The sequence below is a fragment of the Chiloscyllium plagiosum genome, chromosome 1 (genome assembly GCF_004010195.1).
Source record: "Chiloscyllium plagiosum isolate BGI_BamShark_2017 chromosome 1, ASM401019v2, whole genome shotgun sequence".
Lineage (NCBI taxonomy): Eukaryota > Metazoa > Chordata > Chondrichthyes > Orectolobiformes > Hemiscylliidae > Chiloscyllium > Chiloscyllium plagiosum.
This window is the reverse complement of record NC_057710.1, coordinates 119,100,969-119,128,073: the sequence shown is the minus strand read 5'-3', so window position 1 is coordinate 119,128,073 and position 27,105 is coordinate 119,100,969. Positions and strand designations below refer to the sequence as shown.

General features: G+C 40.4%; 1 protein-coding gene across 1 annotated transcript in view; it reads left to right on the top strand.

The window, feature by feature from the left end:
* The window catches only part of tmem150c (transmembrane protein 150C), a 42,788-nt gene extending 18,040 nt beyond the window's left edge, over positions 1-24,748 (top strand). The window contains exons 3-9 of the mRNA XM_043695127.1: positions 236-332; positions 4,406-4,459; positions 12,702-12,737; positions 12,825-12,892; positions 19,662-19,789; positions 21,528-21,705; positions 23,946-24,748. Coding sequence (XP_043551062.1) covers positions 236-332; positions 4,406-4,459; positions 12,702-12,737; positions 12,825-12,892; positions 19,662-19,789; positions 21,528-21,705; positions 23,946-24,154 — 770 coding nt within the window. The 3' untranslated portion in view covers positions 24,155-24,748. The remainder of the gene's footprint in view (positions 1-235; positions 333-4,405; positions 4,460-12,701; positions 12,738-12,824; positions 12,893-19,661; positions 19,790-21,527; positions 21,706-23,945) is intronic.
* Positions 24,749-27,105: the final 2,357 nt, after the last annotated feature.

The following is a 27,105-nucleotide window of genomic DNA, read 5'->3' as shown; positions in this document are numbered from 1 at the left end:
AAGGCAACTGAATAGTGAGATTTGGAATTCGCTATTTAAAGCTTAAGGGGAAAATCAGGATATTATTCTCTATGTCAAGATTTCATTCTCACTTTATTCACTCAGCTGGCATTCCAAGATAATCATTTTACTTGGCATCCTTACAGTTAATAGTCTAATATGGTTAGATGTATAAATTTTACAAAAAAGCCAAATAGATTGTATAAGTAAGTTTATCTCATCACCTTAATTGCAGAAGGAAGAAAAAGGAGCGTAATACTGAGGAAATCTAGTCCCTGGATGTTTATACCCATTTTAGCTAGTATTGGTGGAGCAGTTGGACTCTGGATTGTGTAAGTTCACCTTGTTATTTTTTTCAATTTATTATTATCAGCAGCACTTTTTTTAACAAGGTAATGATTACAGTTGAAGTGGAGTGTTGATTTTTCTGAACTTTGATTTTGCTTAAGGAAGTAGAAAATGTTACTGACTTTCTGGACATTTGCCTAGAGGTGTGACTGTACAGCAAACATACTCCATTTAAGTAACACTTAAACCTTCAACATGGTGATCAGGAAGCATACATTTAATGTAAGACCCCAGTGCTCTGGTGTAGGAAAAGAAATTGACATCAAAGGCTTATGCCTCAACCTGAATTAATGCGTCTACATTGTATAAAACCATGCAGATTGTTGCTGGTCAAGAAGAACAAATGTTCCAGCAAGGCTCTGAGTAAACAACTGGAATTAAAATCCGGTACCTATTAAAGTAACTAATAACTTACTAATTTTTAATTTGTGACATTTTCAATTGCCTTATATAAATTTTAGCTCTAAGCAAATACTTCTGAGTTTATACATTAAATCTGAAAAGTTTTTTTTTGACTGACATAACTAATGAATGATATATTAACATCTGGCACAGATTTCTGTGAAACTCTCCATTTTCTGTTCATGTCGTACTACAAACTATGAGTTTTGATTCCATATCTTTCACAACATTCTGTTCTTTCAGAGTGTTGGACATTTATTTATTAAACTGTTCTCAAGACAAATCCCTCCTACTCACTGGAAAAGATGGAAAGAGAAAAGACAAAAAAAGGCTTATATTTATATAGCACCTTTTAGTGCTCTCAAAGTGTGATCCAAAATGCAAGTTATTGAAACTGATATTCTATGCAGACAGTTTGCTGGAATGTTGGATTCATGTACCGTTCAAGTTGACTTGCTGATGCTGCTGCTGAACTCTCTGCTTTTCCAGTGAGGATGCAACATCTGGCAAATCCAGACACTGATTGCAGTACCTCCAAAAACAATCCAACAGTATCTTTACAATAGTAGACATTATTGAAGACAGTCTTACCTGCAAGTTGGTTGACTTGCCTTTTAAAGTATTACTGATGCAGTATCTATATATGTAGCCTGGCACTTGTTCTTTGTAGAACGATGTGGAACTTTGTTCCCTGGATCTGTGTGATCCAATTTATATAGCTTGGCTTTGCCTTAACCAGAAGTGTTCTGTGATGTCAGAATAGCAGCCCATCAATTCCTTCCAAAGCACACAAGAGATTCTCATCCAACCAACATTCTCAAAGCTATACCAGATACACCTCCAGGAGGGTCACATAGCACTATCCATATGTATGAATCATGCAGTCTCAGCCTATGTGGAATTGAATTCTGCAGTCTCTTAGAATGATGTGGAGGTTGGGCTGGGGTGCACAAGGTTAAAAATCACACAACACCAGGTTATAGCCCAAAAGGTTTATTTGGAAGCAATAGCTTTCGGAGCGCTGCTCCTTCATCAGGTGGTTGTGAATGAAATGTGATTCTTGCATTTATATTTGACTTAGTAGACAATTTGATCAGAAAATGTTTAGACACATTTAAGACCTTCTTCATCAAAATGCCACATATTTTCAGATCCATGTCTCATCTATCTGTATGTTTTGAATTTTGACTACTGCCTCAGTAGGTTGTTCCAGTTGAAATAAATATGGGTCAGTCTAAAAGCTGATTGAATCTGGCTGGAATTGGCCAGCTGTGTCCTAATCACATGCCTACAGATTGTTTTTTTCCTTAGCATTCAGTTAAGCAACTCAAAAAGCCCTATCCAGAGCTCTTACGTTCAACTGATTGAAATTCATTTACTTTAAGAGATCATGTGCTTAACATTTACGTAGCACTTAATAATTCCGTTCTAAGGGTTAACCAATAAAATGCTTTTTATTATAGGACTTTGGAATTTTTTGATGTAGGTGGAACTTAATACACATACCAGTTCAGGCAGTTATTTGCTTTGTTTTCTAAAAAGCATTGAATGAATTTGTTGTAAAACTCATTTAGTCAAATACTTTGGCAAAGTTTGTTCCATCAGATCTACTAAATAAAAAATAATTGGCCAACAAGGTTTGACTTCAAATGTGAGGTGGTAGCATGCAGTACATCCATTCTTTGATGAAGGCTTGTTGTGTTCATCTGGCAGCTTAAGATCTTAAACTCCATATAGAGCTTTTGTGCTTCAGGATGGCCTCATAATTAAATCATCAGGCTATCCATCTGTGATCGTCTAAATCATAATCATATTTTGAGATAAAGGGTGCACAAAAAGGGAAAATGTTGGTTGATCCATTTTCAATAACGTAGTATATTCTATAATATTCTAAATTTGGCTAACAGCAGTCCATTATCCACAATGTTTTTCATTTATCTTTTAATATAGTAAATGTTGCAAGGCACTTTACAGACAGGAAGAAAATAGAAGGTTCAAACATCAAAGTATGGTGCAAGAAGTGAGAAAAAAATTTGATTATGTTTAAGAAGGCTTTTACAGGCAGTGTGAGGAGTAAGTAAGTTGAGGTGTTTAAGGAAAAGATTACAGAGAATCAGACCAAGATGGATGGACACATTGTCATTAATTTTGGATATAAGGGACAGAAGGACTACTGCAGATGATTAGGGTCCAAAGACTGCTATGTGCAATAGGTATTTACAAGGCTGCAGAATAACAGGGTGGGGGGTGATGAAGGTAACAATGTCAGTCTGTGTTAAAGACATCTTACATAGGTGAGAAGGAGTGTGATGGTTAGAAGGAGCATGATAAGTTGGGTTGTTGGTGGGCTGATTTGTTTTTGAATAAGTTAGAGTTTCTGCATGGTGAAAACTGTGAGAAAGTTTTTCAACCGATCAATACTGTAGAGACAGTGGCAGGTGGCATTGCAGGTAGATGTTCATAATTAGTTATAATTAGTGTGGGGCAAGCAGGTGCCCTGGCTGTGGGTAGGTAGGTAGAAGTGCTACCCATTTGTAGCAAAGGAAAAATAATGAATAAGAATAACATAGTCAATGAGCTGGATTGTAATGGAGAGTTTAAAGAGAAGGACTGAAAGCTTAAAAACTAAACTGCAAGCTTTTCCAGGTATTCAGAAGAACTAGGTGGGTTTTCCCAGGTGCGTGTTATTGCGTGATTGGATGAAGGGGGTTCTGGGAAAGTCACCCTACCAGGTCTGTGGTAACCCGAGTTTAGGAGATTCTGCTGAAGTGTGATTTGTTGCTTGTGTCCATATGATTTATCTGTGGAACTCAGATGGAGTAAAACAGTTGCCAGAGTCTACTCGAGGATCAGATCCTGCATGATCAAGTGTGGTTAAACTCCAATGGAGGAAGATATAGTTATGAGAGTTATTGGGACTACACATGGTGCCACAAATGTGCTAAGAGTGCTAAAAGAGTTATATTTGGTATATCAGCTCTTTAAATTGTAGTTTATGGTTTCTATTGATGTCAGTTTGTGGGTTTAGTTTATATAGGTTCTGATTTGATTCTTACAGTAGAAGTTCTAAAAAGTGGCATCTTGTTCATCAGTTTCTTCTGTTGAAATCATTAGGAGATTTGGTTCTTTCATGTTCTTAGTCTCCATGAGGATTGTAACAGTGATTACTGAGGGAAGTTTTGTGTTGATGGCTTCAGTGAGTTGGGCTGAGACTACTCAAATCTTAACGGAAAGAACTGCAGATGATGTAAATCAGAAACAAAAACAGAAGCTGCTGGAAAAGCTCAGCAGGTCTGGCAGCATCTGTGAAGAGAAATCAGAATAAATATTTCAGATCTGGTAGAAGGGTCACTGGACGTGAAACAACTTTTCTAACAACTTCTCTTTTTGTTTCTGCTTAAATTTAGTTCATATAGATGTTGGGAATGAGCCTTTCTTTCACCCTCTTAATCTGAGTGCACTTTAAACTCCGGTCCGAACATCAAAAGATTTGTTTTTAACACTTCGTACCACCAGTTCCTAAAACAATAAGTAATCTACTGGGTAACAATTATCTGTCTTGAAATGTTATATATGGGGTTTTGTAGATATTTTACAATATTATATATGAGCCATTTTTTGGATATTTTCAAAATAATTGTTTTACTTTTAACAGGTATATGATTGCAGTTCAGCATAAAATAATTTGTAGGCTTACCTTACAAGATGGGTGAGAAACTTTTCGATTTCATAGAATTTGCTATTATTTATGTCCAACCAGAGACTCGATAAATAAGACAGATTGTCTATTGAAGACCAAATGTAGAACAGGTGCACACATCAGTGTGGTGTGCCCATGCTCTCATGTATCATTTCAAGATTATTATTAAGTATTCAATAGTACATTTTCACTATCATTAAAACTCCACTAAAGGTGTAATTAGGTGGACCCTCACCTTGTATTTTGTAGTCCTAACTCGAAAGTTCAGCTCAAACCCATCCATGTAGTGAAAATGGTCAAGGCTCTCAGCTGTTCTTTTTAGTTGTTTAATGTAACATTAATGAACTTACAATCATCAATACCCTGATCCCTGTAGGTTAGCTTAATCAGTATCAAACAGAATTCCCATAACTATGGAGCTGCATTGATCCTGCTAATAACTCTTGGGGTGCTGCATCTAGAAAGTTGCTGCTTTGATACAGCTGTTCCTTCAACCTCACTGTCTCATTTTAATCCATCCATTTTCGAATTTTAGTCCATCATTTTATTCCATTTAGTTATTAAAGATATTTTCTGAGAGCTCTATGCTATTGCAGCACTATGTATTTCCTCTTATCTGCTCCTGCTGCTACTGATTATGCTGCTGATATGTGTGTTTTTTCAAAAGAACAAAAATCACATGCATGAGTGCAGATTGTCACAAAATCTCTCCCCAAATCGATAGGAAGAGATTTCCCAGCCACTGAACGTTGCATTGGCGAGTTCATTGGGAAAGATGACAAGCTTGGTAAAATGACATTCTCAACTTTGGGAAGGAAATGTTAAATTTTCCAACCAAATTTCAACAGCAAGATGTGTATGCCACTAATGAGGAGTGAGAGGCATGTTTGCATCTGTTTATATGCATTAACATGTCATTATTACCTAACCCCTCATCATTAAGATGTAGTTTCCCATTCTCTGACTTGCAAGATAGAAAACAGATGGCAAAAATTTACAAGATAAAAATCTGAGTAGGTACTGCCCTCCAGGCCCAAAGAGGTTGGCATTGGACACATACTAGCCACTCCTCACCCTCATGGCACATCTCCAATCTATTGAGAATACATTTCCTCACCTCAATGCTGCACTTTGGAGCAACTGCTGATTGGACAGTTTGCGTGAAAGGATATGTGCCCACCTCATGGATTGGACCAGGTTGCACTACAAAGTGCAGCACAGGAGGCTACTGAGTAAGATAAGGACCCATGGTGCAGAGGCAAGGTAGCATGGATAGAAGCTTGGCTGTCTGGCAGAAAGCAGTGAGTGGGGATAAAAGGGTCCTTCTCAGGATGGTAGCCAGTGACAAGTGGTGTTCTGCAAGGCACAGTGCTGGGACCACAACTTTTCACTTTAAATATTACCGATCTAGATGAAAGAACTGAGGGCATTCAGGCTAAGTTTGCAGATAATACAAAGATAGCTAGAGGAACAGATAGCATTGAGGAGGCAGGGAGGCGGAAGAAGGATTTGGATGGGTTAGGAGAGTGGGCAAAGAAGTGGCAGATGGAGTACAATGTGGAAAAGTGTGAGGTCATGCATTTGGTAGGATGAATAGATGCATGGACTATTTTCTAAATGGGGAGAAAATTCAAAAGTATGAAGTGCAAAGAGACTTGGGAGTTCTAGCCCAGGATTCTCTCAAGATAAACTTGCAGGTTGAGTCAGTAGTTAGGAAGGCAAATGCAATGATGACATTTATTTTGAGAGGACTTCAATGTAAAAGCAAGGATGTATCTCTGAGACTTTATAAGGCTTTGGTCAGACCACATTTGGAATAATGTGTACAATTTTGGGTCCCATATCTCAGGGAGGATGTATTGGCCCTGAAGCATGTTAGAAGAGGTTTACGAGCATGGCTACAGGAATGAAAAGCTTACCATATGAGGAACATTTGAGGTCTGTACTCGATGTTGTTCAGAAAGATGTGGGGGTTGGGTCTAATTGAAACATACAGAATACTGAATGGCCTAGAGACAGTAGATGTTGGGAAGATATTTCCATTGGTCGGAGAAACTAGGACCCGAGGGCACAGCCTTAGAGTAGAGGGAAGAACGTTTAGAATGGAGATAAGGAGACCTTCTTCAGCCAGAGAGTGGTTAATCTATGGAATTCATTGCCACAGAAAGCTGTGGAGGCCAGGTCATTGAGTATATTTAAGACTGAAAATGTGTTGCTGGAAAAGCACAGCAGGTCAGGCAGCATCCAAGGAGCAGGAGAATCGATCTTTTGGGCATGAGCCCTTCTTCAGGAATGAGGAATCCATATTCCTGAAGAAGGGCTCATGCCCGAAACGTCGATTCTCCTGCTCCTTGGATGCTGCCTGACCTGCTGCACTTTTCCAGCAACACATTTTCAGCTCCGATCTCCAGCATCTGCAGTCCTCACTTTCTCCTACTATATTTAAGACTGAGATAGATAGGTTCTTGAGTATCAAGGGGATCAAGGGCCACAGGGAGAAAGTGGGAGAATGGGGTTGAGAAATTTAACTGTCATGATTGAATGGTGGAGCATTCTGTTCCTATGTCTTATTGTCTTATGGTCTCTGGGCACTTACACTCACTTTGTGCCTCCAGCTTCTCTGCCTTTCCTTGCGTTTTGTGCTTTGTGCTCTCAGCGAGAACTTAAAGGGTCACGCTACTTCTCTCCTAATTTGCCTTTTAACACAGATACAAAACCAGGCAGCTTTTCATGGTTGTCAGCAGTGATCAGTCAAAAGCTGCACATGTTGCCATAAGGCACCGTGCTACATCACCATGAGCCACAAGTGTACGTGGCAAATACATGTCAAGTGCTTCAAGCAAATAGTCATGTCTCAGAGTCTAAGGGGCGCAGCCGAAGAAGTCAGCCCTCTATCAAGTGGTCCCCGCACAGTACATTAAGGGCATTGTCCGGTATCAGTCCAGGGGCTTGGACACGATCAGTCAGCCACCTGGGTGATCATGGACAGGAGGTCTGTATCACTACAAACTGGAGAGCGAGTCACAGTCTATCCTGTAGGCCCAGTCTAATCGGTTTGGGGAAATCATGGTAAGTTAGTTGGGGAGCTGCACCGAGATTAGTCAGGGGTCCCATCTGTCACCCATCTGTTGGCACCTGTGACCCACTGAGCCAAGTGTGGCCTGTGTCACCTTCCGTCCCCATCTGACATAGAATCCGTACAGTGTGAAAACAGGCCATTTGGCCCAACAAGTCCACACCGACCCTCCAAATAATAACCCATCCAGACCCATTCCATTTTCCTATGACTCTACGTTTACCCCTAACTAGTGCACCTAACCTACACATCCCTGAACACTATGGGCAATTTAGCATGACCAATTCACCTAACCTGTGCATCTTTGGATTTGGATTATGGGAGGAAACCAGAGCACATAATCATAGCTTCCTGCATTTCAAATACATGTGGCATGCAACTGGGTGGTTACAAATCCCAGTCAATCCCATGTCAACGGTCATTGCAGATTCATTTTAGTCATCTCTGTGAAGCAGAAATAATCAAATGACCTTAGAGTGGCACTTGTGAGCCACAATTCACAATGCTGCCTTTCTTCGATGATGTGGGAATGGTGGGAAGTAGAACAAACTATCAATAACCAAACAGCACTCACAGTTTCCTGTATTGGAATGACATGGCTAGTGCTGGATACATCAGAATAAGGTCCCTATGTTAAAGAGTTCATGTAGAAGCATTCTACAGCCCTCCTTGTTGGTGTCTTCCATGTCCCATGCATGGAGGATGATGCTAAACCATCAGTTGTGTGTGATGCCAAGCGCCGACTACTCCTGTTACTAAAGGTCTGGTTTGTTTCACGGGGACTGCGAGCTATTGATCCAGCCATAAGGGTGGGGGTCATCACTGCTGAGGCCACAGTACCACAAAGGCACAGAGAAACTGAGGAAGAATAAATGTGTCAGAAAGCCCAGGGCCAGCAGCAACCTCCAGCAGCTGCTGAATGGCCTCCACGTGAAGTGGTGGCAGCTGATGGTCCCCTCAGGACATGGAGGAGGTACAGGAAGTCCAGGGAAAAAGGCAGTGTCACAGCAGACTGAGGATCTCGTGGGACTCCCTGAGGTCAACTGCTGGAGTGGGATCTGGGATTGTTCCAGCAATAAAGTTTCAACTTTGATCTGGGATTGTTGTCGGGGTGACAGTTCTCCGAAACATTTGTGAAACTGGCTGTGTCCAAGGATCCACTGGCGCCCCTGTGTGGGACCTCACAACCCTCAATGCACAAAATATATCCAGGCTGTTGCTAATGCTACTTGTGCCAGATCCCACAGCTTCATCTCATTTCCTCATGATTCAGGGCTGCAGCAGTCAGGGGCAAGAAGCTTTGCCAAACATGGCTGGCTCCACACCCCCCCAAACCCCCTCCCCAGGGGCAGGTGCTGTGGACAGTACACGCATCATATTCAGAAGGCCGTATCATAACACAGCAGAGTTCATGAGTAGAGATTCTATCAATGTGCAAGTCATTTGTGATCATTAATACCGTACCTTAGAACTACACACCAAGTACTCTGGGAGCTGCCATAATGTTCTTGCTCCATTTCAAGGATGTTTACAAGGATGGTTACTGAGAGGCAAGTGCTTGTACATTAACTAACCTCCTGACATAGCATAGAAACAATGCAGGTGTAGGTGAGTACTGCAGATGCTGGAGATTGGAGTCAAGATTAGAGTGGTGCTGTAAAAGCACAGCAGGTCAGGCAGCATCCAAGGAGCAGGAAAATCGACATTTCAGGCAAAAGCCCTTCATCAGGAATAAGGCCCTGATGAAGGGCTTTTGCCCGAAACATCAATTTTCCTGCTCCTCAGATGCTGCCTGACCTGCTGTGATTTTCCAGTAGAAACAAAGCAACTCATTCTTTGATCTGTGCCATTGTGGAGCAGATGATAGGAAAGAGATGAGATTCTGATTCGTGGATCTGTCTGGAGTGTCTTGCACTACACCACAGACATTCTAGCATGCTGTGCGGTACACAACTAGAGCATGCAATGAGGAAATGGGATGGACTCTGAAGAGACTCTGCTACTGAGAGTAGCAGTCTTCCCAAGAGGATGAGGTAGATATTGAGCAGAAGGAACATTAACTTGGCATAATACAGCAGTGCAGCTCTGGTGGGGGTGGGCAACAAGCCAAGCCAAACATAACAGGTTCTAGTCGATGTGAGCTGGGGGCAGTGATCCCTCATTCACTGTAAATTTGTTGCTACTTGAAAGGCAAGTGAACCCTGACTGTTCCCAGAAGCACATTGATCAATGGGAATAGGTAAGGCTACAGTAGGCATTCGGGGAGGAGTAGCACTCCCTTAAACAGGTTTCTAAGATGGAATGGCGCTAAGGCTAAGTAACCTGTGTAGTTTGGTTCTTGGATAACAATGCATTTACAAATACACACTTGTATTTGCAATGAAGCGTCGACTGTGCCACCAGTGCACCTTAAGTGGTTTTTGCTCTTGTTTGCCCTTGCACTTTGAAGGGCAACTCTGATTGGCAGTGCTTTACCTGGAGAATGGCTGAGCTTTACAAATGGTGCACACACAGGAACTCCCAGGAGGCCCCACCTGTGGTGAATACTTCCACTATTGCTCAATGAAAGAAAGCATGAGCAGATTGCCAGAGACGAGCAGTGCAAATGTAATGAGGCACGCTGCAGGGTATACTGTGAGAAAACTTGCAAAGGCTCAGGGAGGGAAACCTCCTCTGAAAATCACCAAAATTGACACTGAGCTGATTTCTGGTAAAATTCAACCTTACGTCTTCATACATATTATAATACTTTCATGATTAACTGATTAACTTAGAAATGCAGGTTTGATCCATTGAAAAGGAATAGTACATGGTAGAGTTCACGCTAACCAAAGAGTTATCTGGGATTAGCATTTGCAAGGAATGTAGGAGCTCATTCACATGCACTGGTTCCAAGTCTGGAGGTACCATTCGCAAATCTTTAAACATACTCATTGTATGGACTGATGGCTTTGTTTACTGTCTCAAATCGTATCTTGAAAATGTCACTCGGCATGTTTATGCTAGAGTTTCAATGTTCCATGGAATACTGGGAGACAAGGATTGGCCAAAATCTGAAAATTATCCATCACAAACTGCTTTTTTAATTCTGAGTGAATGTTGTCAACATGGACTTTACTAAAGCATTTGAGAAGGTTCTTCATGGTTGACTGGTCCAGAAGATTAAGTCACATGGGATCCACTGTAAGTTGATAAATGGATTAGTAATGGATAATGGATAATGGATAAATGGATAATGGATAAATCTGATTAGTACGTTTGCAGACAACATGAAAATTGGTGGAGTTATGAATATTGAGGAAATTTATCACAAGATACAGCAGGATGGATGGTTAGGAAGTTGGGTGGAGAAATGGCAGATGTTTAAAATGGACAAGCATGAGGTGATGCATTTTGGGAGATCAAATGCAAGAGGAAAGTATACAGTAACTGGAAGGATCATTAGGAGCACTGACATACAGAGGGATCTTTGGGTGCAAGTCCATAGTTCCCTGAAAGAGGCAACACAAGTGGATAAGGTGGTAAAGGAGATATGCAGCAAGATTGATTGGGGCATTCAGTATAAAAGTTGACAGTTCATGTTTCAACTGTATAAAACTTCAGTCAGGCCACATTAAATTATTGGAGATGGTGCAAAAGAGATTTCCCAGGATGTTGCCTGGATTGGAGTGCATTAGCTGTAAGGAGAGATTGGACAAACTCAGATTATTCTAGCCAGAGCCTTGGAGGCTGACGGGCGACCTGATTGAAGTATATAAACTTATGAGACACATAGATAGGATGGATAGCCAAAGAGTTTTTCCCAGGATAGAAATGTCAAATATTAGGGTGCATAGGTGTAAAATAAGACATGAAAAGTTCAAGGCACGTTTTTACAAAAAGGGCGGGAGGTGCCTAGAACATGCTGCTGGGCGGTGGTAGAAGCAGATACAATAGCAACATTTAAGAGGCATTTAGTCACATGTGAGCAGGCAGGGAATAGAGGGATATGGACCATGTGCAGACAGATGGGATTAATTTAGAATGGCATCTTGTTTGGTATAGATATGGTAGGCTGTATCTATGCTATATTGTTCTATATTCTATATGACAAATATATAGCTATATTTTAAGAATAGACACAAATATTTGAAAGATGGTTAGCAACCTATCATGTGATCTCAACAATATTAGTAATGAAATATTGATAATCATGCCGTATTTGAAGGGAAATCATTGCTCAACCAACTTCAGCTGATTCATCAAGGATCATCCCTCCGTTTCCCCATCCCCTTCCAAATAGGTACCATTCGCAAATCTTATGGTGTGTGGAAACATATTCATTGTGTGGACTGATGGCTTTGTTTACTGTCTCAACTGCTATCTTGAAAATGTCACTTGGCATGTGTATGCCAGAGTTTCAATGTTCCATGCAATACTGGTAGACAAGGATTGGCCAAAATCTGAAAATTATCCATCACAAACTGCCTCCCTAATCCTGTCTGCGCCATCTTCTATCTTTAATGCCCCATTACAAGTCCTGTCTTAAATCAGAATTTCAGCCACTGCACCTAATCTTCCGAAGCTCATAACCTATTTCTTCAATCACATGAAAAAGCATGTGGAGATATAGAGAATGAATGTGCAGTCTCATGATGCAGATAAATTTCACCAATAAGCCAGGCTGGATCAAGTCAGTCATCATCTCCATTTCAGATGTCCACCCTTGATTAGTTGAACAATCATGACCGATGTTTTCTCTTCACATACTGACTGGACAGAGAGGCTCTTTCATTAAGTTCAGATTTCCATTTTTTGACATTCGGTCAGATTCATACAAAGGAGCTGAAATTACTCCATTTTAATCAATGATTCTTAAATTTGATTTCATATGTCCCAATTTCCATAAGCATTTAGAGGGTGCAATATCAAATGCATAAATGTATACCTTAAGAAGGGAATGTTATATTTGTAAGAGCTTCCATAATATAATTTAAACATACATGACACAAAGGCTGCAGGAGCTTATTCTGACTGAGGTAACAAACTCAGGAATGTGTGATGTTGCTCACCTCATGGCCAAGTTGTGACACCAGGAGTTGAAAATTATGAAAAATCTATATTTAATGTAAGGATAAAACAACAAAATGTATATAATTTTAAATATTTTTTGGACTTGTTTTGTGTTAAATCTAGGACTGATCAATGTGAATTACGCCCTCCTTTTATAAGGTACAGTAAATCTTCCTCTGTCTAATGCACATATATTCATAAAGTTAGCAGGTTTGATGCAAATTCAATAACTTTCTTCTTTTAAAGTGTTGCGGCTGACTATCCACCAGCAAGCTCTGTTTTCGCTCAAATTGGGAATATGGAAGCAAGCCTAGGTAGGAAGGGATCAGTATTAGATGTTTTACACAAAGTTGAGCGTTGCATAACAGAAAAAACCAGCTTCTCTTTGCTTTGATAATCTTACCATTTAATACTTTTACCACCTTTCCTTAGAAGGAAAGAAGAATGATGGTTAGTTTTATTGTGAAGTGTTTTAGTAATGTCTGAGGTTTAATGAGTATTACTATTCATTTCTAAAGTCATATTTATCAGTTGGCAAAGATTACTCCACTGTGATCCTCAAATAAAATTGTAGATAATATACTACTATGTAGACAGGGTGGACTTATGTGACAGCAGAGTTTACTAAATGTATGTTTTGGATAGGCATAAGCGACTGTGATGTCTATGAAAATATTGTCAGTCTCCAAGTCACATGGAGGTATAAGGAATGCCACTCTTTGCAAATGATTATATTTTAAACTGCCCTTTTACATCCAAGATAGAATGAAGATTGAAGTCTAAAGGATAAGTAATTAGCTTTTCTACCAGGATTAAAAGCCCATGTGTTTCACATTGCCATAGAGAATGGTTTGAGAGGTGAAGCTTTCTTAGGAGACCATTGCAGGGTTGAGTCGTCGGTTTTGCTAAAAATGTTATTAAGTAGACTATGACAATCTGGTTAGGCCCCATTTGGAATATTGTGTCCAGTTTTGGGCCCTACACCTCAGGAAGGACATACTGGCACTGGAGCGTGTCCAGAGGAGATTCACACGGATGATGCCTGGAATGGTAGGCCGAACATATGATAAACGGTTGAGGATCCTGGGATTGTATTCATTAGAGTTTACAAGGTTGAAGGGAGATCTAATAGAAAACTACAAGATAGTGCATGGCTTAGAAAGGGTGGAGGCTGGGAATTTGTTTCCATCAGGCAGGGATACTAGAACCCATGGGCACAGCCTTAGAATTAGAAGGGGTCAATTTAAAATGGAAATGAGGAAACATTTCTTCTGCCAGAGAGTGATGGGCCTGTGGAATTCATTGCCACGGAGCGCAGTGGAGGCTGGGACATTGAATTTCTTCAAGGCAGAGATTGATAAATTCTTAATCTCGCAAGGAATTAAGGGCTACAGGGAGAGTGCAGGTAAGTGGCGTTGAAATGCCCATTAGCCATGATTGAATGGTGGAGTGGACTTGATGGGCCAAATGGCCTTACTTCCACTCCTATGTCTTATGGTCTTCTGATCTAACCTGCAAGAACCAGACAGAGGGAACAATAAGATAGAGGCAGTAAGTCTCTATTATTCACCAGCTAAGATGCAGATGGGATCTCTCGCTCAGATTGAATAGACCAAGTTCGTATCGATCTAACTGAAACTGGGAGAATTATCTAGAGTTGGTTAGGGAGAGGGATTCCATTTCTCCTGCACCATGAAACACAGTTAGTGGGATAGGAATTATCCACTTGGAGAATACAGCTGAGAATAGCTTCAGCTGATTCCTGGAGAAAGAAGTTGCTACTTAAGGGACAATGTAATGGATAAAAGTAGAGGAAGGTTTTGGTCATTTTAAATATTAAATGGGGGATCTTTTTTGTAATTTACTTTGCATTTCCATCAGAAGTAGTGTTTAGTCACTGTTTCATTTAGTTTACTCATTACAGAAAAAGCCTTAACTTGAAATTTTGTGTGTAATCCTTTTAGAAGAAGGCAGATGTAGTGGGCTAGCACTGCATTTGGGGTTTAGTAGAAATACAGGAGGTATCAATCACTTTGGGTAGTGAAACATTGGAATCAAGCAATAGCAGTTACAGTGAAAAAAGCTTAAGCATAAAGAAAAGATAAAAATGCTGGAGTTGAAATTTCAAAGAGCAGAAAAGGATATGGAAAGGGGGATGGAGTTAGAAAAGATAAAATATTGAACTAGAAGGAAATCGAATTAGAGATGCAAAGGCAAGAGAAAGATGGAGAAAATGAATATAGGCTGCATTTCAAACAGACATCAGATGTTGATGAGACTTTGGGGAGAATCCACATCTTAATCTAGACTTCAGTAAGGAAAAGTTTAATTTTGTACAGACCTTACCAATATTTGAAGAAAAGGCTGTGAAGGAATTCTTTATGTCCTTTGAGGAAGTTGTGAGACAAGTGATTTGGCCAAAGTAAAACTGGACATTGACCATAGAGAGTAGGTTGACGGGTAAAGCACAAGAAATGTATGCTTCACTGTCAGAAGAGAGACAGTAGATTTTATTTGTCATTTCTACCATATACAACTGATACAGAGAAAATGAGACAATGTTCCTCCAGGACCAAGGGTGCTATGTGGGCAGCACAAGTTATATAATCGTACACGGCATAAAGTGCATAAGAAGTGCAAAACACGCAAGTTACAGTGTAATAGAGTCATAGAGATGTACAGCATGGAAACAGACCCTTCGGTCCAACCCGTCCATGCTGACCAGATATCCCAACCTAATCTAGTCCCACCTGTATAGCCGCAACATGACCTCCCACCTCCTGTATTCAATACTCTGACCAATAATCCTATCCTATCTACCTGCGACTCCTCTTTCAAAGAGCTATGAACCTGCACTCCAAGGTCTCTTTGTTCAGCAACACTCCCTAGGACCTTACCATTAAGTGTATAAGTCCTGCTAAATAATAGACATTTTTCCAGCAGCAATTTGAAGTCATGCAAAGAATTTCAGATGGGAAAGAGTCTGATCATACACTGTTCAGGAGCCTGATGGCTTGGGGGAAGAAACTGTTGCACAGTCTGGCCATGTGAGAGACTGATTGCTCCGTTATCTTCTGTCAGATGGCAGGAGGGATAAGATTTTGAGTGAAGGGTGTGTGGGGTCTTCCACAATGCTCCTAGCCTTCTCAGGAAGAAGCTTCTCAGGATTGTGACTCTGTAAAAGAAAATTCACTGCAAATGACTTATTGTCTGAGGTATATAGGGCAAAGGTTTCAGAATCCAAGGAAATAACCTCGGCATACATTCAGGATGGCAACATGTAACTAGTGGCATGCCATAGGGATCAGTGCTGGGGCCATAATTATTTACAATATATATATTAATGACTTGGATGAGGAAATTAAATGTACTAGAGCCAATTTTGTGAAGATCACAAAAATAGATGAAAAGGCAAGTTGTGAGGATGACACAAAGTATCTGCAGAAGAATAAAGGTTAAACAAGTGGGCAAAAATTCGCAGATGGAATATAATGTGGGGAAATTTGAGATTATGCACTTTGGCAGGAAGGTTAGAGGAGATGAAAAATATATAAATAGAGAAAGACTGCAAAAGTCTTCAGCACAGTTGGATTTGGAATTCTTTGCACAAAGATCATAATAAGTCTGGTATATAAGTTCAGTGGGTAATATGAAAGCAAAGGGAATGTTGGCCTTTATTTCAAAGGGAATGAAATATAAACGTAGAAAGGTTTTGCAAAAACTATACAAGGCACTCTTCAGACCACAACTGGAACACTGTGAATAGTTTTGGGCCCCTTTCCTAGAATGAGATATACTGGCATTGGAGGCAGTCCAGAGGAGGTTTACAAGACTGATACCATGTATGGAGCGACAGTCTTATAAGGAGAGACTGAGTACATTGGGCCTGTACTTGTTGGAATGGCAAAGAATCAGAGGTTACCTTATTGAAACGAACAAGATTCTTGGAAGACTGAACAGGGCAGATGTGGAAAGGTGTTTTTCCCATTAAGGGAGATTCTAGGACTGGAGGGCATAATCACAGAAACATGAGTCACCGATAAAGACACAGAAGAGAAGGAATTTTTTATTCACAGAAGGTTCTGACAGTGGAATTCTTTACCACAGAGGGCTGTTGAGGCTGAGGTAGACAGATTTTTAATCCGTAAGGGAATCAAGGGTAATGTGGAAAAGACAGAAAAGTGGAATTGAGGTTTATCAGATCAGCCATTATCTCATTGGATGGCAACACAGACTAGATGGGCTGAATGGCCTTTTTCTGTTCCTGTTTTAACATGGTTTTATTATGGACAAATTATAGAACAAGGACAATTTTTGCCAAAGACAGTTAAAGTGAAGACTCTCACAGAGCTCACTATTCCTAAAAGTTAAAAGCAAAATTCTGAGACTTTAAGAATGTGTAGGTTTTACTGGAGGTTTGTCTGTAATTTCAGCACAATACCTGCATGTTTAATGAATTACTTCAGAAAATAAGTGATAAGGGCAAATGTCAGGTAATACAGGCCAACTCCAGACTGACGGTGCTTGTCTGGGTGCACAATGGATTTTTGATATGACCCTATGGGATCTCTAGTGAGTGCCAAGTTACCCCAGGAATAGTGTATGGTGAGCTGTGTGGAACTAGGGCATGATTCTCAAGTTGAGGGCTCAAATGAGAATTCATATGGTGAGTTTGGTAAGATATGTGCAAGAATGTGCTCAGGCTTGTGGCAAGAATAACTGCACCAAAATCCATGTGACTTGCACTTTGCCGAAAAACAGTAAGATCCAGCTCCAATAGTTGCAAAGTGAGATAAGCCAATTAGCTCTTTATTCAGTGAACTGACATAATGGGCTGAAGGAGACCCTTTTGCTTCACGAAATTTCTCTGTTTCTAAAATTGAAAATCCCATGGAAATAAAGTGTAGGATACAGACCGTACTGAAAGCTGGCGGTAAAGAAAATGACATTGAAGGAAGGTTTTCTGCCTCTGTGCTATACACCCTGCAATTTTTTTGCTGAAAACTGAAATGAATGGAGCTGAAGCTTTTGTCAGGAAGATGCACAGTTGGGGAACACAATCAGATTACGCTGGAAACATTGAGTGGCCTGGCAATATTCTGTAGAATGAAGGGTACAAATTAAGGCGTGAATCCTATCACAGTCTGAAATATTCACTTCTATTCTCTCCAACTGATGTGCTTCGTTTCTAATTTCTTTTGTCTCCAATTTCCAGCATCTGCATTTTGAGTTAATGGCATAATTAGAAAGCCCCAACAGTGAAATTATACCTGTTATGTAAGCTCTGTGCTGCTTCAGAGGAAAAGAGAACTGGTCACTTTACACTAGTAATATTTTGGAGTTTCTGTCATTGCTTGTAAACTACTAATTCACACACTGTCTTCATTAGTGAATAATGGCATGCAGCTCCTTTGAAATGAAAGTAGCCCTAAGTCAGTGTCATAGAGTCACAGAGATGTACAGCACGGAAACAGACCCTTCAGTCCAACTCATCAATGCCGACCAGATATCCTAACTTATTTTAGTTCCATTTGCCAGCACTTGGCCCAAATCCCTCTAAACCCTTCCCATTTATATACCCATCCAGATGCCATTTAAATGTTGTAATTGTACCAGCCTCCACCACTTCCTCTGGCAGGTCATTCCATACACACACCACCAAAACGTTGTCTCATACATCCCTTTTAAATCTTTCCCCTCTCACCTTAAACCTATGCCTTCTAGCTCTGGATTCCACGACCCCAGGGAAAAGACCTTGACTATTTACCCTATCCATGCCCCTCATGATTTTATAAACCTCTATAAGGTTAACCCTCAGCTGCCTCTAGTCTGAAAAACAACCCTCCACTGCCACCCTCTGTCTTCTACCTTTGAGCGAGTTCTGTATCCAAATGGCTACCTCTCCTTGTATTCCATGTGAACTAACTTTGCTAACCAATCTACCATGAGGAACCTTATTGAACGCCTTACTGAAGTCCATATAGATCATGTCCACTGCTCTGCCCTCATCAATCCTCTTTGTTACTTCTTCAAAATACTCAATGGAGTTGGTGAGACATGATTTCCCATGCAGAAAACCATTTGAACATCCCTAATCAATCCCTGCCTTTCGAAATACATGAAAATCCTGTCCCCAAGGATTTCCTTCCAATAACTTGTCCTCCACAGTTCCCTGGCTTTTTCTTCCCATCCTTCTTAAACAGTGGCACCAAGTTAGCCAATCTCCAATCTTCCAGCACCTCCCCTGTGACTATCGATGACATAAATATCTCAGGAAGGGGCCCAGAAATCACTTCCCTAGCTTCCCACAGAGTTCTGGGGTACACCTGATCAAGTCTTGAGGATTTATCCATCTTTATGCACTTTAAGACATCCAGCACTTCCTCCTCTGTAATATGGACATTTTTCAAGATGTCACCATCTATTTCCCTACATCCCATATCTTCCATGTCCTTCTCCACAGTAAACACTGATGCAAAATACTCGTTTAGTATCTCCCCCGTCTCCTGTGGTTCCACACAAAGGCTGCCTTGCTGATCCTTGAGGGGCCTTATTCTTTCCCTTGTTACCCTTTTTTATGTTGGCCTGTGTTTGCACTGTAAGGATGGACTGGCTCTCAACTTTTGTGTGCAATTCTTCAATGACATTAAATTACTGTCTCATTGTTAACTAGAATTGTTGCAGTGCCAATAGAATCTGTTGAGCCCATCATAAGTGCACTGGCTCTCTAAGTTAGCATCATGGCCTGGTGGCATTCTTCTGCTCTTTCCCAGTAACCCTGTGCAGTATGTTTTTCTAAATAAGCAATCATCTAATGCCCTCTTGCCTGCCCCAATCGAATCTACCTCCAAAATAGTTCCAGGCAATGCAGTCCAGACCTGAACCATTCACTGTATTGACTTTTTTTTGCATTCACTTTGAATCTGTGCCCTTTTGTACCTGATCCTTTTATGAGTGGGAGCAATTTCTCCATTATTTGAATAAAAATTACAAAATTGAGTAGATGTTGACCATTATCAATGAAACTAATTTATCATGCTTGTTTTTAATCACTCTTTCTCCCCTCCACCTCCCCTCCAACAGTGGTTACCATTGGTATACTTCGTTATTCACAACTGAAGTCGAAAATGAAGAAACCGTGGTTGAATATCTTTGGGGTGCTAGCACTAAGTGCAGCTGCTGTTGGAATTACTTTAGTGGCCAATTTCCAGGTATAATGTCAAAGTTTCTGATCATCATTTTTCACCGAATACCACCACATCTGTTACAGCTGCGCATTTCACAGTTCATGCTAGCGTTTGAAACTATGGCCTTGTCACAGTACATAGAAAACATATTTTGATCTCAGCGATTACCATTTTTGGCGAGTGTATTCAAAAAGTTTATTCATTGAGGAGATAAAAACGTGAAGGCTGAGGTGAACTGCAAGATCATTGTTTGGTGCCACCTGGTGGACAGAAACAGAACATACTGGACAAGGGCTGCACACAATGTCACTATGGGAGGAAGAATATTACATCAAAAAATAGTAAAAATACACTTTAAAAATAGGGAGAAATATCAGACCTGGAATTTCCACAAGGACTTTTCCAGAGTTATTACATTGTGCCTTTGATGAGAGATCAGCAGAAATCCTGGAGGAATAGTGTGAATGGCTGTTCTTCTACGGTTTCCACTAATCTTTATCATAAATTACCACAACAGATCGGGAGGCCAGTGGAAATTGCATTTTTCTGTCTTTAGAGTAGCAAACTGCCAACAGAAGACAATTATCCACATCTTTCAATAGTGCCCTCATTTCTATTACTTTAAATCACATAATCAGTTTAGATGCAGAAGGCCATTTTTCTTATTTTAGCTACTCCAACTAAAAATAATCTGACAGCTCACCCAAATGAGTCTCATCTAAATGAGTTGTATATGACTCCTTGCTTTTTCCTTCTGCTACTTTATTTGTTACTTACAGTCATAGAGTCATACTGCATGGAAACAAACCCTTCAGCCCAACCAGTCCACACCGACCAAGTTCCCAAACTAAATTAGTCCCACCTGGTTGCACTTGGCCCATATCCCTCTAGATCTTCCCTGTTCATGAACTTATCCAAATGTCTTTTAAACATTGTACCTGTACCTGCATCCACCACTTTCTCTGTTCGTTGCACACAAGAACCACTGTCTGTGTAAAAATGTTGCCCTCATGTCCTTTTTAAATCTTTCTCCACTCACCTTAAAAATATACCACCAAGTTTGGAACCCCCCCCACTCTAGGGAAACGACCCTTACCACCTCACCTTTGTATGTTCCTCATGATTTTACAAACCTCAATAATGTCACCCCCCCCCAACCTCCTATGCTCAAATGAACAAAGTCCCAGCCTTTCCAATCTATCTTTATATCTCAAACTCTCCACTCCTGGCAACAACTTGGTAATTTTTTTCTGAATCCTGTCTGGTTTAATATTTGTTTTGAAAATTGTGTGATGGTCACCAGTAAGATTATGCACAATGTTAGCAAACTCTGACTGCAGGTAAACAGGAAGCACTATTTTCAGGCACCGTTCTGCAGAGTAAGGACTTTTGGGATTGTAGCAGAAGATAAAACCAAGGAATTGCTTAATATTCATTTGGATAAGACTCATTTAGGGGAAATGTCAGATTATTTGTGGATGGAGTGCCTTTGGCTTTGTTATAGCTTTTAAATTTAAACATCTATAGCTGGCCATCTAAAGTGAAGATTTTAAAAATCTGAATGCTTTCATGACTAATCTCAACTATTTGGTGGAATATCTTATTCTGAAGTTGGAAAATTTATAATTACAGTTTTCATTCAACAAAACCTTTAACTTTAACATAGTCTTTGTTGTTAGTTTCTGTATTGACAATGACATTATACATAGAGCAATTGAATGTGTTTTGTATTCAAATAGTAATTAATTTTTGATGTTCCCAGCACTCTAATAATGAACGGGTACACAACACAGGCACAGTTTTGATCTTTGGTTTTGGAACTGTAGTCTGCTGGATCCAGGTTGTTTTAACATTTCAGGCAAATCTAAAGCATGAAGGAATTAAAGTTGGAATATTGCGTGTTATGATTGCAACGGCTATCTCCATAACTGTCATCCTGTGTATCTTTTGATCTATGGGCAGAATTGTCTCCTCCTTGATGCAGTGTGATCAATCGCACGGAAGGTAGGAAAATGTGGGGAGATTGAAAATAAATCAGGATTTTGCAATTTTTCCCTTCAAGCCTTAAATAGCAACAACTTCAGAATCTTGTAAGTGAATGGTGACCACATTATTTTCATGTATTTGCATCTCATTAAAGCCCCAACTCAGCTTATTTGCAGCCACTTCCAATCCTTCTCTCCTACCCTGACAAAGTCCCATAAATCAGAATGGTGGTTGTAACTTGCCTATTACTTGTCCCAGCCATCATGCAAATGACGGTTCTCTTCACAACCATGTCACTATATGTTTTATGGTCACTGTCCTTCTTGACCCTTCATCTGTGCAAGTTGGCATCCTCACCACATCATTGCACCTTCTCTCACACCAACTCACACACTTCATCCCTTCAACACTTCCATTTGGAGCTCAGGGACAATTGCATAAGGACACATACTTCAAGCATCTACACAGGTGCATCTTACAGCTCTGAGCTGGCTTTCTTAGTGCTCACTTGCTTTGTGCTTACTAGCCTCTTGCTACTTAGCATTGCTTTCCAAGTATACGTTCACTAATTTCTGTGCTGACTTACATTTTGCCAGCACGCTGAGTTCCTAGAGTCCAAAGCTTTAGTACTCAGTTACAGGCTACCATCCTCTAGAGCTTACATTGCTGGGAGATACAGATAGCTGTGACTATGGGAGCACTGAAGGGAGTGAACATGTCTCTGCGTGACACTGGGCTATGTCAATGCCTGCAGTGTATGCCAGCAGTGTATACATCAAACACACTGCACGTGCTTCAAGCATATGACCATGTGTGAAAGTCAAAGGGAAGCAGTCTTTAGTGGGGTGAAGGAGGACTACAATTAGTGAAGGGGCACTGGCACAGTTAGTCAAGGGGCTGGTCCAATTTCAGTCCAGTAGTTGGTCATGGTCAGTCAGGGTGTTGTGGTGAGATCCATTGAGAAGGTAGGCCAATTATTGCTACAACATGACAGAGGCAAGGATTGAATGTGATCAAGGTGGATGGAAGAGTAGTTAGTGTTGATGCATGAGCAGCAGAGGTGGTGAGTTGGCTTCAGTGAGTGAGTAGGATACACGGCTGGCAGGAAGAGATAGTAGTTTGGGAGGATGAGGTGGGTCATCCACAATTCAGCACTGACCTCGGCTATATTTTGGGCCAGGCTGTCTTAGTCTGATGGTGTGACCTCCACTGGGTCTACAGGTAAAATACTGCCCTCCTCTCCATCACCGCATTTGTCAACACCACGAGGTTTCTGTCTGCATAGTGAGGAGTGAGTTTCCCTGTGTCCTGAAAGTACAGCTTGAGCATCACCATATGAGGGTCAGTCTTGTCTTGCAGCATCTGAAGTGATGTGCAGCCAAACCTTAAAAATGTTGCCAGTTGCACAATCACCGTAAGTTCCAGGCAGTGGTGGCCAATACCACAAGGAGGGAATCAGGTTGCATTATTAATGATGTAAGGAGTGGAGGATTGTGTGACAAAAATCATCCCAAACCATTGCAGACTGGACACCATGAATCTCACTCCACAACAACACTTTAATTGAAAACAGGAAAATTCCATTTACGTGTATGTTGGGTAGAATTGGAACATTGAATCAGGACAATCAAACTACTGACTGCTGACAGCCCAAAACAGTCTGTCATTCTGATTCATACAAGTCTAGTGAGTGAATTTGATTACATTTGAGGCAGAAGACTCAGGTGGAAAATCCTCTGCTTATGTGACTCATCTATAACCATACATAGCTGGGTGATCCAAGTATTATATTACAAGAGCCAGTTCTGAGTTGGTTAACAATTATAAGCACGACAACTGGCTCATGTCCTTTTTTTCACACATTCTCTGATTAGCCAATCATTTCCAGCACTTCTTTTATATCTAAATATCCTTCAGTTTTTCTTGCACTCATTCTGACGTCTTTTGAGGTTCCATCCAGACAGGACATTTTCACTTTCCATATAACTAACGTAGATTTGCAAACATTTTATGTATTGTTTACATTAAACCTGATTATCATGCATGACAGTTCATCATTTTCTGAAACTCCAGGTTTATAAGTCCAGGTTTATTATCGCTCGGTCACTGTTTATCATTTTAAAAATTTAATAATTTAAACCAAAAGTATTGCTTCAGAATTATTTGCTGAATTCCTTAACCAAATTATAAATAGATTTTTTTCTGGTTGCACAACTCAAAATGTTCCATGGAGCAAGAACCCAGTGGATGTTAATCATGCTTTACTACCTCTACATAGCAACATTTGCGATTGAATTTCGATATTCAGAATTTAAAATTCAATGTGCTGATGAACAAAGTGTTTCAAAAGTCTCCACTGTCATTGCTGAATTCCGCTCAGATCATTTTAGAGACAGTTATTAATGAGGCTGTCTTTCCAGTAGTCCAGAATATTAATGGATACATTCCTAACATTTAATTTGACATTAAATTTAATGTTTTCAAGCTTTGATTGAAGAGTATATTTGTGAGATTATTTCTTTTAACATCTAAACTCTTCCCTCATAAAGATTATCCTTTGGTATCTTTATCACTGATAATCTTTTTCAGCTCTGTCCACCAATCTCTTGAAGATAATTCGAGAAAAGCAACAAAAAGCTCACCAAGCCAGCAGATGCTCAGATCCTGTGAAAGTACTTCTAAACAAAACTTTCAAAAAAATGGAACCGCAATGGGTTGGGATAAAGTGATGGCTGGGAGCTGGAATCTAAAGACATGAAGAGAGGTGGAGGGGGCTAATATCAGCAGATGCGTGGCATTATGTAAGGTATTTGGTGAACAGGACTGTGCACACTATTATTGTACTGGAGAGATATACAACTTTGTATGATGAACGTGCTACTATTCCTGGCCTCTATATATCTTAGAACCCACTTGCTATTGGAGCAAGGGCCAAGCTTGACTGAAAAGACTTGCATTTTATAGCTTACAAGTTTCAGCCAGAGAGATTAGGAGAAAGTGAGGACTGCAGATGCTGGAGACCAGAGTTGAAAAATGTGTTGCTGGAAAAACACAGCAGGCCAGGCAGCATCCGAGGTGCAGGAGAATCGACGTTTCGGGCATAAGCCCTTCTTCAGGAATGGGATTCCTGCAAAGATTCCTGAAGAAGGGCTTATGCCCGAAACGTCGATTCTCCTGCTTCTCGGATGCTGCCTCGCCTGCTGTGTTTTTCCAGCAACACATTTTTCAACTCAGCCAGAGAGATGTTCGGCCAAAAACTCAAAATACACAAGGTCTTGATCTTCAGAATGCGTAACCTACATTATATTAACCTTTGATTCTAATTATAGACATAGTGATGTACAGCATAGAAACAGACCCTTTAGTCCAACTCGTCCATGTGATCAGATATCCTAAATTAATCTAGTTACATTTGCCAGCACTAGGCCTATATCCCTCCAAACCCTTCCTATTCATATACCCATCCAAGTGTGTCTGAAATATTGTCATTGTACCAGCTCCCACCACTTCCACTGGCAGCTCATACCATACATGCACCACTCTTTGCATGAAAAAGTTGCCCCTTATATTCTTTTTGAATCTTTCCTCTCTCACCCTAAATCTATGCCCACTATGGACTCCCCCCAGGGAAAAGACCTTGTGTATTTACCCTATCCATGCCCCTCATGATTTTATAAACCTCTATAAGGTCACCCCTCAGCCTCTGACGCTCCAGGGAAAACAGCCCCAGTCTATTCAGCTTCTCCCTGTAGCTCAAACCCTCCAACCCTGGCAACATTTTTGTAAATCTTTTCTGAGCACTTTCAAGTTTCACAACATCTTTCCAATTAGAAGGAGACCAGAGTTGCATGCAATGTTCCAAAAATCGCCTAACCAATGCAACATGACCTCCCAACTCCTGTACTCAATGCTCTGACCGATAAAGAAAAGCATACCAGATGGCTTCTTCGCTATCCTATCTACCTGATTATCTGTTTGTACAAAGTATTTGATTTCAGTTTAAAAATGTGTTCTTTTACATCTGCATTGCTTCAATTATCTTTTAACCTGCAACATCTTCCAGCCAGCTAGGTGGATGGACATTTGGTTTTGGGCTAAAATCGACGTTAGAATAGTAAACCAACTATTGCAAGCTATTAATGGGTGAACTCAGGTACATATCCTGGATTAAATTCAACATTTTAATGAATATGTTTTGTAAAAATATCAGGGGATATGGGGCTATGCTGATTGGGAAATGGCCACTACTTCTGTTTTTTAAAAAAGATAGTAACATGTAATATTAAAAATATATCTTTACAAAATGGACCTGGGAAAAATCAGATTGCTTCAATGGTAATTTCTGGACAAACTGACAGAGTCTGTAAAGAGGAAAAAGTGAGGACTGGAGATCAGAGTTGACGAGTGTGTCGCTGGAAAAGTACAACAGGTTAGGCAGCTTCCGAGGAGTAGGAGAATCGATCTTTCAGGCATGAGCCCTTTCAGGCATGACCCTATGTCCGAAACATCAACTCTCCTGCTCCTTGGGTGCTTCCTGACCTGCTGTGTTTTTCCAGCGCCACACTTTTAGTGTGTGTAAAGATACAATGGATTTCTCAGTTGCTAACTGACTATCCCTCACCTTTTCAATGAATGGGTTTTAATATCACAATAGCTGCTAGACCTGTCAGCCCATTAAAATGGGATTTCAAATAAAGCCAGTGAGATGATTATAACTGGAATGTTTTATGTGATATCAAACAATTCCCCCCTTGTATTTATACTCCAGGTGTTGTGAAAATAAACATTAATCTTTTGAGTTAAGCTTACAAGACCACCAATTTGTGTCTATTCTTTATTGTCCCAGCACTCAAACAGATTAACTCTTCCTCAAAAACGTAGCTGAGTATGAGACATCAGCGATTATATAATGAACAGTGAAACAGGTTTAAGAAGGAGAAAGGCCTATTCCTATATCTATATGCATTTGCAGGACAGAAGAACAATATGTCAGCCACACTGAGTTTATAACCTCATTGATGAGATTTTGAAGTGAATGCACTTGGCATACTGCAAGTTTGAAATCCGCCAAAGATGTGGTCACTAGTGTTTTAATTTTTATTTTGCTGAATAAAAGTGCTCCATTTAGCTCCACATTCAATTATCCACTCATCTCAATTACACTCAACTCCCCCCAAAACCTCGGGGGCTGAAACTGGGGCCCACAGCACACTGGTAAAGAACAAACCAGAAGAGTGCAGAGTCCCCTATGTTGTAGGCATCGTTCTTTATTGGTACATACTGTGTGCCTAGCACAGGATCACATCCTGGATTCAGGCACGAGACCAATTCTACAATAATTCAACAATTATTAG